Source organism: Typopeltis vanoorti, chromosome 4 (assembly GCF_054136105.1).
Source record: "Typopeltis vanoorti isolate ZY-2024b chromosome 4, IOZ_Tvanoo_1.0, whole genome shotgun sequence".
In the NCBI taxonomy this organism is placed as follows: Eukaryota; Metazoa; Arthropoda; class Arachnida; order Uropygi; family Thelyphonidae; genus Typopeltis; species Typopeltis vanoorti.
In genome coordinates, this window is record NC_143552.1 from 41375917 (window position 1) to 41391493 (window position 15577).

The window sequence follows — 15577 nt, forward strand, 5'->3', positions numbered from 1 at the left end:
ACTTCTTACTCTGGAGAACTAGGAAATCAAGATTTCCTTAAACTTAGAGTATTCTAAGGTATCCTTCAGTATTGGGGATGAATACAAGAAGCTTTTGGCCTTTCCAACCAGTTTGCTCCTGAGCAAGATAAGTAGTTGGAAGGCTAACTGCCTTCCAACCTTTCTCAGCTCTTTGATGAAGCTAAAAAAAAAAGCTAAAGCGTCGTCATCTTCTTTTTTTCATAACTGCCTGATTCATTACCGAAACTTTCTCATATAATCCACAATTTGACTAATTAACATGGATTTAATCCTGTCGGCTGTGCCATTGTAAAATCTGTGATAGTTTTATATTTCGTGCCTGTTGAACTGTGCCTTTGTAAAAATATTGATTTTTGTATTGTAAATTGAGATAAATTATTTGTCCTTATTTATCTCAACTTAACAGTTGTAATCTCGTTGCTTGAAATAGTCTATCACCTTTAATCCTTTCAGTCTATCAATTTAATTATTCCCCTCTCAAGGTCGTGACTATGCTACTTCACGTGTACGTATTTTAGAATTTTGGAATTGCCTCTGGCTGGAGCCAATTCCTTTGTCTAAATAGTTGACTTTTTCTCACACTGATCTCTGAAAATTTATTTGTATTTATGACTGCGTCATCAGAGATCGCATGGAGGAATTGTATATCTTTCCTATACATGCAAGAAAAACACCCAGCACAACCCGGAAATATCTCTAATTTTTATCTCCAAATCAAGCAATGTTTAAATCTACTGTTCGTCAGTCGTGGCTACTTTCTCTTAAGGTCACTCAGGTTCTATCTTTTTATGAGAAGTACATTGGTAAGGCAGAATCAGGCAAGTTATTTGACAAACAAAATAATTTATTCATGCTAAATCAAAGTACATATAAAGGTTAATACTACTCATACAAAATTTTCCAGACTTTAATTCACTCATCAAAGTTAACCTGGAAATATTGTAAAGCCACGTGTCGGGTTCTCCACTAGATTAATTAAACAATTCTTGCTTAAGCTAAAATGACTAATGCAATAAATACTCTCACATATAGATCAGACACGGGAACAGACCTGTACACACCTTACATTAATTTAACTCAGACTATAAATATCATTAAGCATACACCCAGCACAACACGGAAATATCTCTAATGTTTATCTCTAAGTCGAGCAACGTTTAAATCTACTGTTCGTCAGTCGTGGCTACTTTTACTCTTAAGGTCACGCAGGTTCTATCTTTTTATGAGAAGTACATTGGTAAGGCAGAATCAGGCAAGTTATTTGACAAACAAAACAATTTATTCATGCTAAATCAAAGTACATATAAAGGTTAATACTACTCATACAAAATTTTCCAGACTTTAATTCACTCATCAAAGTTAACCTGGAAATATTGTAAAGCCACGTGTCGGGTTCTCCACTAGATTAATTAAACAATTCTTGCTTAAGCTAAAATGACTAATGCAATAAATACTCTCACATATAGATCAGACACGAGAACAGACCTGTACACACCTTACATTAATTTAACTCAGACTATAAATATCATTAAGCATACTAAAACTTTCACATACAATAATATTAGTTAATTCCTCATAACTCTGCAAACTACTTCACAACTGTTTTAACAAATGGCCTTCCATCTTTACTACTGTTCTTAATGCTAACAAATTATAAAAGCAGCAATCTTTACCATAAATTTCACATCTAGGAAAGTCCTATGTAAAAGATCTTACTTGCTACTTAGTCATCCAGTTCATTTTGCAAGATCCTTGAGATCGTTGACACCTTCATCTACTTTCCAGAAAAAGTCACACATGTGCACTTTCTTACAACATCTATGATACTTCACACGTGGAGATCGTCAAGGAACTTAGCGGTGGGAATTCTGGAATAGACTGTCACCTATTACGAACCTCCTATCATCGTCGGACTTCTCTTGGCAGGACGTGGATCCCCATCCTTGGAACGGCAGGACACACAGGAAACTCCTTGTAGTGAGAGCAGGAACTGAGAGCCGGAACAGAAAAAGAGCCCTTTTCCATTGATTCTTCCTCCTTTATTCTGCTCTTCCGACCTTGGAACTCCTATAGATTCAATCGCCTGGATTTTCTTGGAGGAGTCTTCTCAGCCACCCTGCAGTTGCTGAGTTAAGGCTGGAAACCCCGTACTTCGTTGACCTTCGCAAGTTGCAATAGCCTCAGGTCTTACATTCCTATTCCTGTCTGAGTCATTTCTTTGTTTGTACAATTTTCTTATTACAATTTATTGTAACATTTTTTTCAGGTTTAGTACAGCAAAAATTGAGTTAAGTATTAATCAAATTACAAGTATATTATATTGATTTTATTTCCCAAGTAAAATCAGTATAGAAAGAATTTTATTCTAAATTCCCTCTGTACAAGATTTTAGCCTTGATCAGGCCTCATATGGATTATTGTGCAAAGATTTGGTTGCCAGGTTTTCATGGTGACGAGGATATGCTGGAAAGGGTACAGAGAAGTTTCACAAAGGTAGTCAGCAGTCTTTGGAACGTGGAGTACAAGGACAGATTGAGAGAATGTAAGTTGCAGAGCTTCGTGAATAGGAGGAAAAGGGGGATATGATTGAGACCTATAAACTGGTCAGGAGTTGTTATCAGGTAGACATGGGAGAGGTAGAACAAGAGGCCATTGCTGGAAACTGTATAAGGAGGGTGTGAGCAAAGGAGTGAGAGATAGGTTATTTTCATGGAGGGTGGTTGGTGAGTGGAATGCATTGCCTGAGTGTGTTGTGGATAAGGACACATTGAATCAGTTTAGAGATGCGGTTGGATGAGCAGTCTATGCAATAGTGAGTACCTCCTACAATGAGTCTCTGACTCCATGGAGGTTGCGTGTTGATAATAATAAAAAACCATTTGTGGTGGTACTCACATTAAAAAAAAAATTATCAAAAGGGGTTCAGAGATGGAATTCATGAAAAAGATATTGAAAGGTAGAAGTAGATATTCTAGAGGTTTTGATGAGTAAAGTTTGTAGGGACTGCAAAATTGGTTTAAATGAGTAGCTATAGTGAATTTCTCTTAGAATTGCTTTGTTCCTATGAGGTTTTTCGATAGTTTTTAATAATGAGTAAGCTTGTTGTACGCTAAAGTGAGAGTCAACTGTATTGTCATCAACAATACAGTTGAAGCCTTTTGTGGGGGTGGGATCTATATTCAGCAGAAGTCGGTTCATCAGAACATTGTCTGTGGAAAACTTTATAGAAGCAGAAGCATAGTGTCTCTTACAGAGTGAATAGTGAGACAGGATCATTAATCAGTCACATTATCCTCTTCTGGATAGCATCAAGCATTCTTAGAGTGGTTTTAGATGAACCACTCCCCAAACATGTGAGCATTATTCCAAGAATGAGTGGATATGGGATTTGGGTGTTTGTTTCAGTGTCTTGGTGAGCGGTGTTTTGAGTGGGAAAGTACAAGTTTTTGGGTGGTTGAAGAAGCCATGGCTGAGATGTGTTTTGCCAAATGAGAAAGGTGTAGGTCAGCCTATGAAATCTGATCTTTGGAGATCTGGATATTATCAAGAGTAAGAGGAATGCAGTGAGATCTTTCTTGTGATAGACAAGACAGGATTATGTTTTGGCAGCATTGAAGTTCATGAGTTATTCTCATCTCATTGAAGAATAACAAGGAAATCAGAGTTTAGGGCATTGGTTATAGAAGAGCTTGAAGATTTTAATAATTATGCACTACAAGATTTGTCTCAGATGAAGTAGAGAGAGAGAGAGAAGGGGGGGTGGGATTAAAGTAGGTTAAATTACAGAGCACTGAGTTACTACAGCATTGGTTGGGAATGACTTTTGTCAAAAGATGGGTTATGATTGCTGGTGATTTGCTGTGGATTGTGAGTGGCAAAAGTCGATTCACAAACTTTTTTTTTTTTTTAGATGGAAAACTGAATGGAGTGGTGGTGGGGGGAATCTCTGTAATTAGAGATCTCCTACCTTGGATGTACTGTTAGAAATAGCTAGACATATAAGTTTTATGAAAGAATTGTTTTCATTATTAGCATGATTGCAAACAGTTTTTGTATTTTAAAGTTATCATGTCCTTGTTGAACGAATCTTGAGTACCAGGATTTTTTATAATGTCCTTAGAAATTAGTAAATATAGTAAACTAATTTTTATCCTCCTGATACTCATTTAAAAAGTTTTATAATGGTTTTGAATTTACTTATCAAGACTGTTAACTGAATTTTTTGCTTAGTTTACCTGAACTCAGATTTTAAATACAAAAAAAAACTTTGTTTGGATCATCTGTCTTGTTTTCAGTAAATAAACATAAAAAATGAATTAATAATAATTGGTTTCCTTAATTATTTGAATTTGTGAGTGTGAAATTTAAATATAAATGTCATTTATTTATTTTTTAAAGTTTTGAATGAGAGGTTGGATAAAAGAGTGGACCAAATGATAAAGAGTGGCCTATTAAGAGAATTACTGGATTTCCATGCCATGTATAACCATCACCGTATGGAAAATAGCCCGTATGTTTTACCTTTTTTAATATTACTGTTTATTTTAATTTGATTATCATTATTTATGGATACTTGACAACATTTTAAAAAATGTTATTATTAAGGAGTTCGCTTATTTACAAATACTAAGAAAAATTATCCTTTATTTGATATGTGGATTTATAGTGGCATAGCAGGCTCCAGTAAATAGAAGTGGCATTGTAAAACTACTTTTGCTTATTAGAGGTTTGCACTATAATCCCAAATAATAACAAAAACAAAATCTACCAGAGGCTTGCAGAAGACTATGTTTTGGTCTCTGGAGGAAGACTTCCAGTTTAGCCCATTCATTCTCACCCACTACTAAAGTATACTGTTGGTTTACAACCTTCTGTGATATTTAAAAAAAAAAAAAAAAAAAAAAAAATCGATAAGTTGATTTGTTGGCTTAAACCTTAGTATTCTTAAATGATCATCTTTTTTTTTTTTATTTTTTTTTTATTGACAATGTTTATATATGGTTGTAACAACAATGGCACAGACAGCACCATAATGTAAGAGATTAGAAACATAGAATGAATGTAGTTTCATTTGGAGAATTGTAGGTTATTACCTTCAGGGACTATAGCCTACACTTCTTCAGGAGAAAGGCTGCTCCAAAGGATAAATGGAGGAGGAGGAAGAAAAGCAGTATAGCAAGTTTTATGTTGAATCATTTATAAATTGACTAGATAATGCTTATATAAGAATTTGAGAAAAATGAGTGGATTTGATTTCAGTTGAACAATGCCCAATGCATCAAGCACAAACAGAACATTTGTCTGATGAATGGAATGAATCAGAGAGGAAGGATATATTGTTAGCTGAATTGTTCTTTTCTGAGCAGAATGAAGGATTCAAGAAGGAGGTTTTTTTTTGTCTCGTCTGAAATGTTGAGAAGCATGCAGAGTAAGGAAATTCTGGAGGTCGAGGCTCCTATGGATTTGGGTTTTTGTACCTGGAAAAAAAAAATTGATTGTAAACATGATGAAATGTCATTTCATTTTTTATCAAATCTGGATAATATTTTTAAGAAGAGACAAGAGAGAGGTTTTTTTTATGAAAAATGACATATGACCCAGCTTTGCTTTCAGTTGAAGTTAACTATTTTATCTTTTTCCTTTGAAAGATAGCATGGAGATTACCATTTAAGCTAACTAGAAATGTTATTGAAGTTTTCATTGCATTAGTTTTGTATGGTTTGCAAATAAGGAGGAATCAATTTCCATTAATAGAAAAGTGTAAGGATATCAAGCTGCCCACCATGACACAAAATGAGCAACAACAGATAAGGAAACCAACTTTGTTCTTGTAAAACGATGCCCCAAACTTCCAGTGACTTGGGTCCAGAGGTGGATGACATTGACAAGAATATTCCTGCTGGAAAAAAATTTAATTTTTTTATTTTTTTTTTAACCTTGATGTATTTTTTCAAAGTGAAAACTATATGACAGAACTTGTCAGGGTTAAGACCCCATAATGTTTATGCATTATGTGATACTGAGGTAATTGATGTGATGTCTGAAGCCTCTGTATACAAGTGAACTAGTTGTGATGATAAATACTTCATCTACATGCTTGGTAAAGGATTAAAATAATAATATAATTTCTTGTCAAGTGTAGTATAAGAAACTAGGTTACTTGGCAGTGACAAGTCAGTGGGCCATACACGTCCAGATGAGATTGCAAAAATAATTTCAAAGTGAAATTCATGGCAGCACTTTGAATGCAAGTGTTGCAGTTTTAAAAATCTGCAATCATGGATTAACACATCCCAAGCATTTGGTCACCAGTGCACCAAAATAGCCATCCTGATATCTGATTTCACAATCCACAAAATTCTTTTAATGACTTTACATCGGGCCTTGTGGATGTGGGAATTCATTTCCACATGAAGAGAAGATGTAAGATATAAGAAAAGTTTCATTGATTATGTTATTGTTGATAGTGATATTTTCTTGCTGATTAAAAGAACAGAAATATATACATAGAATTTAAAATGGGAAGTGATCAACATTTAGTTTTGAGCAGAATTGAATAAAATTGAATATCATATTGAAAAGAAAAGTATGTAAGAAAGTTTTAAAAGGAATCGATGTTGAGCAGCTTTCAGGTGTGAACTGTAGACTTAAATACACACAAATCATTCTGGAAAAAATGAAAGAGTTTGAAAATAAGAACCAAACCTTGGAGATTCATTGGCAGACTCTAAAGAACACCTACATAACTATTTTATTGTCTGCTGTAAGGATAGAAAAATCAGAACTGGTGGGTGCAGAAAATAAAGAAACAGTGATAGAAAAGAATTTCTTCTTTTCTTTTACTGCTTCTTTATTTTTAAGTGAGTCAGCAGATTTCCCTAAAGGAAAGCAGAGAAAAATGTAAGAGCTAAACTGTGTGAAAGTATATTAAATAAAAGGCATGGGAAGACTTCAAAGGAAATCTTCAAAGGTTGAAGGCTGCTTTTGAGTCTTTGCTATTTTTCTATTCCCAGGACTTGAGACATTCCCCCCCCCCCCAATTCCCAGGAACAAAATCACTTTTTATGATTTTGTTCCTGAAAATTATTTTTATGAAATATATTTAAGCATCTTTAAACGTGTTTATACATTTTTTAGAATATATTTAAATTTAATATACATTTTTAAATATTAAAATTTTTAATTTATATAAATTTTTAAATATTTTAAAATAATGAATTGCTGCTATCTTATTAAATGTGTCAACAGTTGCATGATTAAGCTAGAGCAAATTTTATTTCCAATAAAGGTTAACTCATCCAAAATTAAGACTAAAACAATGATTCAATTCTGCAATTTTTGATATTTACTCCTCTTTCTTTATGTTCATAAATGTCCAAAATTAACTTTAAGATATCTGACTGGTTCTTTGGTAATGCGTAATTCTACTTTGATTTGCATATAAAAAGAACTATTGGCAATTGTTTGAATTGAGATTCCATCTTTAACAACCCATCTAGATACAATTGCACTTCATTTTCTTGTTTTACAAAAGTTTAAAACTGACTGATCAGCTTAATGTTTTTGAGCTTCATGAAGGTTCCATATTTTCCTCAGCCTTCCCCCACCCCTTTTTTTTTCATGTGAAGCTAAAACAAAAATATTAAAATTATAATTACAGGATTATTATTATTTTTTTCGTTACACCTTCAGGGAGTCCAGAGACTCATCGAGGGAGGGCACTAATCTACAACTCTCTGTCTTCACCACTCAGTTCATCAACTATACCAATGCCGTCTACCACCACCACCACCACCACTTCCACAGACAATCACAAACGTCCATGCCCATGGCAGGATTCGAAACTGCAGCCTTTTGGCTGGACAGTGGATACGCTAACCACTCGGCCAACCAGGCCGGCCAATTATAGAGACAAAAGATTTCAATTAGGCATAAATAAGAAATTTACCAGGGAGCTTATGAGAATATAACTTCAGCATTGGAGAGTTGCCTTGGTTTGCACTACTTAAAAGATGCAAGCTCTGTCCAGGAACCCACATGTTCACCTTTAGTCATTAATATCATCAAATTCCTGACATGTACCCTTAAGGGGGTGTACAAGACATGAAAAATTTACATCATTACTAACTTCCTATCTACAATTTTCCTCCAAATCAGTCTGTTATTTGTCAAGACTCCAACATTATCAGATCTTATATTTCTATTGTCTAGGGCACTGTGTACCGTATCAATCCACCTATATCTTGGATTTCCTCTGGGTTGTTTTCCTGCCAACCTGGCAGAGAACACTTGTTTTGTTAATCTTGCTGAGCCCATTCTGTTCAAGTCACCATCCCACCTGAGATTAGCTCTGCTAATGCATTTCTGGATGCTGACAATGTCAAGTTCTTTCGTAACATCCTCATTTTTAATATGATATTGCCATTGATGCCATCTGTTCACGCCTCTAATCTTTCTCAGGACTCTCATATCTGCGGTGTCTAGTCTTTGGTCAAGTGTTTTACTTCTGACCCAGCTCTCAGATCCATACGTTAAAACTGGTTTGAACAGCTAATTTAGTGTTCCGACTAATTTCTCTCTTATTCAATATGAATTTATTGAATTGACTTCCTACCATACCAGCTTTAATGATGCTCTTGTCTATTTCCATATTTAAATTACTATCTTCACTAAAAATCATGCCTAAGTAGGTGAAATGTTTTACTTGTTCCACAGGTTCCCCATTCAAAACACAGTTGACATTTTCAATGATTCTACCTATTTTCATTGTCTTTGTCTTTTTATTGCTTACCTTCGTACCATATCTATTACAACAGTTATTCAATTTAGTCAGAGAATCTTGCAGACTCATAGCAGATTTATTCAGAAGTATAACATCGTCCGCATAAAGCTGACATTAACATCTCCAATTCTGATATCATGTTTAATACCACTTTCCTTCATAATGGGATCCATATAGATAATGAATAACAGAGGTGATAATGTACATCCTTGTCTCACACCAGATTTAACATTAAACCATCTTCCTTTGCTTCCTTCAGTTCTAGCTGCTGAATTACAACTCAAATAAACGCTGAGTATTGCTTCATATAATGCCCCATTGACACCATATAACTGTATTGTAGTGAATAGCTTCTCTCTTGGCACCTTGTCATCATATGCCTTTTCCAGATCGACAAAACTTAAATACAGATCTTTGTTATATTCCCATGCTTTCTAGATTATTTGTCGTAAAGTGAAGATCTGATCCTGATAGACTCTATTTGGCCTGAATTCTGCTTGTTCTTCAACAAGCTTTTCTTCCACAATTCTTCTCAACCGTTTCTCAAGTATACTTGCATAGATCTTGCCATGAACACTCAGTAGGGAAATACCTCTGTAATTCTCACATTCAGTTTTATTTCCCTTTTTATATATGGGCACTATTAGAGCTCTACTCCAATCATCGGGAATTCGTCCCTCTGTCCAGGCATTCTGAGCTAAGCAGTGCAGCCACCGTAAGACTTTTATACCATCATACGTCAGCATTTCTGGTCAAATATCATCTACGCCTGCTGCCTTTCCACATTTCAAGCCTTTGATGGCTTTTTCTACTTGAAGTATGGATATGTATTCCTGACTGTATGCCTGTTCAGTGTTTTTTACCACTGTGCTATCACTGCTTATTTCATTTAGCAATTTTTCGAAGTAATTACTCCATACTTTAAGGATATCTTTTTCTCTCATTTTCATGTCACCTTTATCATATCTCACTCCTTTTACAGCACTCTTTCCTCCATTTCTAAGCTTCTTCAACAACCTCCAGAATATCTTACCACCTTCTTGATATTTATTTTGTATGTTCTTGTCAAAGTCCTCCCATGACTTTTGTTTAGCTAGTTTTACACAGTGTTTTGCTTTCTTGCATTTGTCTCTGTATTCTCTAAGAGCACAAGCTGACTTATTTGCCAGGAACTTTTGATATGATTTCTTCTTTTCATTCACTGCCTCTTTAACTTCTTTTGTCCACCATGCAGTCCTGATTTTTCTATCCTTCCAGACAACCTCAACACATGCCTCTCTGGCCGAATCAATCAGGGTTTTCTTCAAGGCTTGCCACTGAATCTCCAAGGTTTGGTTCTTGTTCTCAAACTTTTTCATTTTTTCTTCAATAATCTTTGTGTATTTTAGTCTACAGTTCACATCTGAGAGCTGCTCAACTTTTATTTGCTTTAAAACTTTCTTACATGTTATTCTTTTCAATATGAAATTCAATTTTATTCTGCTCAAGACTAAATAGTGATTGCTTCCAATTTCAAATCCTCTGCACACCCTGTTGTCATGCACCAGGGAGAAAACATCATTATCGACAATAACATAGTCAGTGAGACTTTTCTTATTCCTTGCCCCTTCTTTCAATGTGAATTTGTGCCCTTTTTTATGTTGGAACATGGTGTTAGTAATAACCAGTCCATGTCCTGAGCAGAAATCCAACAGATATTTGCCATTATTATTAGCTTTGCTCTTTTCTCCAAATTTTCCCAAAATATTTTTGTATGTCTGACAATCACTTTGTAATCTGCTATTTAGATCCCCAAAAAGGACCAACTTTTCCTTTTTCATTGTGTCAGTAGCTTTCTCTAGAACCTCAAAAAATTCCTCCACTTCCACCTTAGTAGAACCTTCTGTGGGACCATAGGCACAAATAAGTGTCATTGTCCAGTTCCCCTGTCTCATATTTGTCCACATCACTCTACTCGAGACTGCCTGTCATTCAAGAAGATTAGCCTCGTATTTTGTGTTGAATACTATAGCTACTCCTTCTTTTCCTTGATTGTCATTGCCTGAATATAACATTTTGTATTTATTGCTCAGAAAGATCTCTCCAGTTTTTGTCTTTTTTTTTTTTTTTCAGTCACCCCTATTATGTCGATCTGGTACTTATCTAATTCATCAGCTAGATCCATTTCTTTGCCATTCAGGCTTCTTATGTTGATAGTACCGATCTTTAACTCTGGTGATGTTGAGTTGGGGTGTGTTTTCAGATTTGTTCCAGTAACTGACTTTTCGCTTTTCGCCTTTTTTCCTGGCGCAAATAGGGGCCTTGTTTAACTGGGCGATACCCCAGCCAGCATGAAATTTTGTCATGTTGTACCATCATTTTTTATTTTGGTTTAACCAATAAGAATACAATTTGGTCGGCTAAATCCCAAATTGCCAGCCCATCCTCAACAGGGCACACCACAAAAAGGTGAGGATTGGACATTAGGGTAGAAGCCCTGGTCGGTTCTCTGCATTCCTTTAAAGGCTATGCAGAGGTCTCCTCTCAGTTATACAGCTTTGACCCTTAAGCACCCAGCCTTAGAAGATAGATATATAAATATAAGATCTGACTATGTTGTAGCTTTGACAGGTAACAGATTGATTTGGCAGAAAATTGTCGGTAGGAAGTTAGTAATGATGTAAATTTTTCATGTAGTACTATCATATCATATACACTCCTTGAAGGTAAATGTCAGGAATTTGATGATGATGGTATTTTGTTCCATTGATATCTGATGTTGTAAGCATATGCAAGACTTTTATACCTCCATATTTGAGCATTTCTTGTTGAATATCATCTACTCCTGCTGCCTTTTCACATTTTTTGCTTTTGATGGCATTTTTCCTACTTCAAGTATGGATATGTATTCCTGATTGCATGCCTGTTGAGTGTTTTTTACCACTATGCTGTCACTGCTTGTTTCATTTAGCAATTTTTCAAAGTAATTATTCTATACATCATGGATATCTTTTTTTTTCTTCAGTTTTCATGTCACCTTTATCATCTCCATTTCTTAGCTTTTTCAACAACCTCCAGAATATTTTGCCACCTTCATATTTATTTTCTATGTTCTTAGCAAAGTCTTCCCATGACTTTTGTTTATCTAGTTTTATGCAGTGTTTAGCTTTCTCACATTTGTCTCTGTATTCTTTAAGCTGACTTATTCACCACAAATTTTCAATTTACTTTCTTCTATTCCTTCACTGCTCCTTTAACTTCCTGTGTCCATTATGGAGTTGGGATTTTTCTGTCCTTGCAGACAACCTGACGACATATCTCTTTGGCTGAATCAATCAAGGTTTGGTTCCTGTTCTCAAACGCTTTCATTTTTTCTTCAGTAATATTTGTGTATATACCAGATACCATATCGTATATATTAGTCTGATACTTATCATGTAACTTCTTACATGTTCTTTTCAATATGAAATTCAATTTTATCGTGCTCAAGACTAAATGGTGATGACTTCTAATTTCAAATCCTCTGTATATTCTAGTGTCCTGCACCAATGAGAAAACATCACTATCAACAGTAATTTAGTCAATGAGACTTTCTTATTCCTTGCCTCTTCTCTCCATGTGAATTTATGCATATTTTTATCTTGGAACATTACTAACCAGTCCATGTCCTGAGCAGAAATTGAACAGGTATTTGCCATTATTATCAGCTCTGCTCTTTTCTTCAGATATTTACCAAAATATTTCTATATGTCTGACAGTAATTTTCTACTCTGCTAGATCTCCAACAAGGACCAACTTTTCCTTTTTCATTGTGTCAGTTGCTTTCTCTAAAGCCCCAAAAAATTCTTCTACTTTATGTAGAACCTTCTGTTGGACCAAAGACACAAATAAGTCTCATATCCAGTTCAGCATTCTGATATTTGCCCACATCACTCTACTTGATATTGCCTGCCATTCAAGAAGATTAGTCTCAGAATTAGTGTTGAATACTATAGTTACTCTTTCTTTTATTTGGTTGTTATTGCCTGAATATAACATTTTGTATTTATTTCTTAGGAAGAAGATCTCACCAGTTTTTGTCTTTTTTTGTTTCAGTCTTCCCTATTATATCAATCTGATACTTATCCTATTCTTCTGTGAGTTCCATTTCTTTGTCATTCATTCTTATGTTGATGGTACTGAACTTGAACTCTAGTGATGTTGCATTGGAAAAGAAGACGGTTCTGTCTCCACCTCTGTCTATCGCAAGCTGACATTTTCAGGTTGCTACATTCACCATACTTCAGCTCATCATTCCTCTCAAAAATTTGGCATCATTAAATCATTGGTAACCAGAGCACACAGATTTTGCTCCTCGTAGGATTCTCTAAAACAAGAATTGGAAATAATCAAAAACACAGCCACTCTAAATGGATACAATCTGAAAACAACTCAAAAAATCATCAGCAACTTCTCCACACATCAACCTAAACAAGAACAGGCCCATTGGATTCCCATACTTTATATCAAAGGCATCTCCGAACGGCTCTCGAAAATTATGAAGAAATACAATCTGGCTGCCACCTACAAACCCATCAACCAGATCCAACTTGTTACCTTCGCCTGAAGACAAACTTTCACCTATGCTACTATCCGGTGTATACAACGTTCTATGCTCCTATAAATTCTCTTATGACTGACAGGCAGATCAGTTTTTAAACGCATTTCGGAACATCAAGACCATATCCATCTCATCAAACCGCAAAAATCAGGCCTCGTTCAACACAGAGTTGAAAACCCAAACCACAAGATCCACTGGGAAAAGGCAAAACTCCCACACAGATCTTCATATAAATATGAACGCTTATATAAAGAAAGTGCTGAAGCCCTACTTCACAGACCAAATCTAAACTGCAATGATGTTCTTGCCATCCCTCAAGTATGGGAAATTGTCATACAAAATTGTGTAAAAGTAACTTAATTGTAATTTAATTTTTATTTAATTTAAGTTCAGGCTGCAACGCCACTGCACGCAATTTGGATTCCATTGTACGTATGCACCCTATCTTTTGTGTCATTCCTAGTATTGTTCTACTGTACTGATGATGTCCTAAGATACCTAGGACGAAATATTTACGTAATAAAAAAAAAAAAAAAAAAAAAACTATTACTGTGGTTCACGTGTTAAATTTAGTCAAGAATTTTCCACAGGTTTTTCTATATAATGAAATATCTGATTATTATATAAAAAAAATTGTTGATAGGAAGTTAACAATAATCTAAACTTGTACCATCACAGTATCCTGTACATGTCATGAGAGTACGTATCAGGAATTTGATTAAGTTGATGATTAATAAGGGTGGAAAGCAGTGATAAAATATGAAGGGGAACTTAATGCTCAAGATTATTCCACTTATTGTCTATTTTCCTACATTTCTACACAAAGTCAGATCAGTTCACTGAACAGATCCCTGTTTGGATGCCAAATTCAAGAAGAAACTAAAATTCTGCGTGAGCATCCATCTTTTTTTGATTTAATAGAATACAGAGATTAGTAATAGTACTGTTGTAATCTGTATATTATGAGGGTTGTAGAATAGAAGGATGTAGAGAGGACAAGTTTATTGTTATTGTAGCCATTATGTAAGAGGGTATGAGAAATATGGTTAAGTTCAGTTGTGAGGGAATTCTGATCAGGATAGAAGTTGATGAGTCTGTTAACCAGAGTTTTTATAATACAGGGTGTCCACATTGGACCTCCTTAGTTTCGAAGAATGATAAAAAATTGGGTTGTTCAAACGTTCCAGAGACTTTACAAGTTTCATCCAGAATTTTTTTTTTACAAAAACTTAGTGAATGTTCCTTCTCATTTAGGTATTTACCGCCCCTCATGACTTGCCCATAGGCAGGTCATGATCTCAACCTTCAGTGACTGAAGTTGCTATAGAATCCCACTTGCTTCACATCACTTAACTTTCTTCTGGTTGGTGTCATTTTCAATTTCGGACAAAGTGGAAATTATTTCCATCCATCCCTCACAAAGACTCCCATAGGCATCGTCACGAGCTGACCAACGAGTAGGCGAAGGACGTTTGATTACTTTTGCAAAAGTTTCCAGGTGCTTTCTTAGAACACTCCACCAATGTGTTGAAGATTGAAAAATATGTACAGTTTCTGAAGGACATCAAAAAATGCAGAAGAGTATGGACAGGATTCAGCAGCGCCAGGTACCAATTTGAGACAGAGAATATCCAGCGCACGGTATGAATTCTGCCAATGGATTTATTTCAAGAATTCTTGCTTGCAGTCCTGTGTACTTACCTGACATGTTACTAGCATTATCATATGCCTGCCCTCTGCAATTTGCTACATCAATTCCAAGCTCGTTTAGTGAAGTCAATACCGCCTCTTGTAACTCTTCAGATTTGTGACTTACATTAGGAATGAAACGCAAGAAATGCCTCACAGAAGTTCCATGTTCTTTCACATATCGTACAGTGAAGGACAGCTGATCAACATGAGACAAGTCTAGTGTTGAGTCAACACTTATGGAATAGTACTACGCTATTTTAAGTTCTTCCACGATAAATTTCATTACTTTCTCACCCATTATTTTAATAAATTCCTCATGCGTGGCAAAGGAAAGATAGGAAACGAAACTTTTTCCTTTTTTTTCCCCAATTTTGGCAATGTGCTCACCAAGAAAGGGACCAAATTCACTAATCCCTAGTTCCTTTGTGTCAAGACCAACAACAATACGGTAGCTTTCCGTGTATGTCTCGGTCTGTATAGTTATGCAGAATCTGATGACATGC

General features: G+C 35.3%; 1 protein-coding gene across 1 annotated transcript in view; it reads left to right on the forward strand.

Annotated features, from left to right (window-relative positions):
- Positions 1 to 15577, forward strand: part of LOC150107252 (tRNA dimethylallyltransferase) — a 193727-nt gene that overhangs the window by 53838 nt on the left and 124312 nt on the right. Inside the window, exon 6 of the mRNA XM_090391751.1 lies at positions 4420 to 4531. Within this exon, the coding sequence (XP_090247877.1) occupies positions 4420 to 4531 (112 nt within the window). The remainder of the gene's footprint in view (positions 1 to 4419; positions 4532 to 15577) is intronic.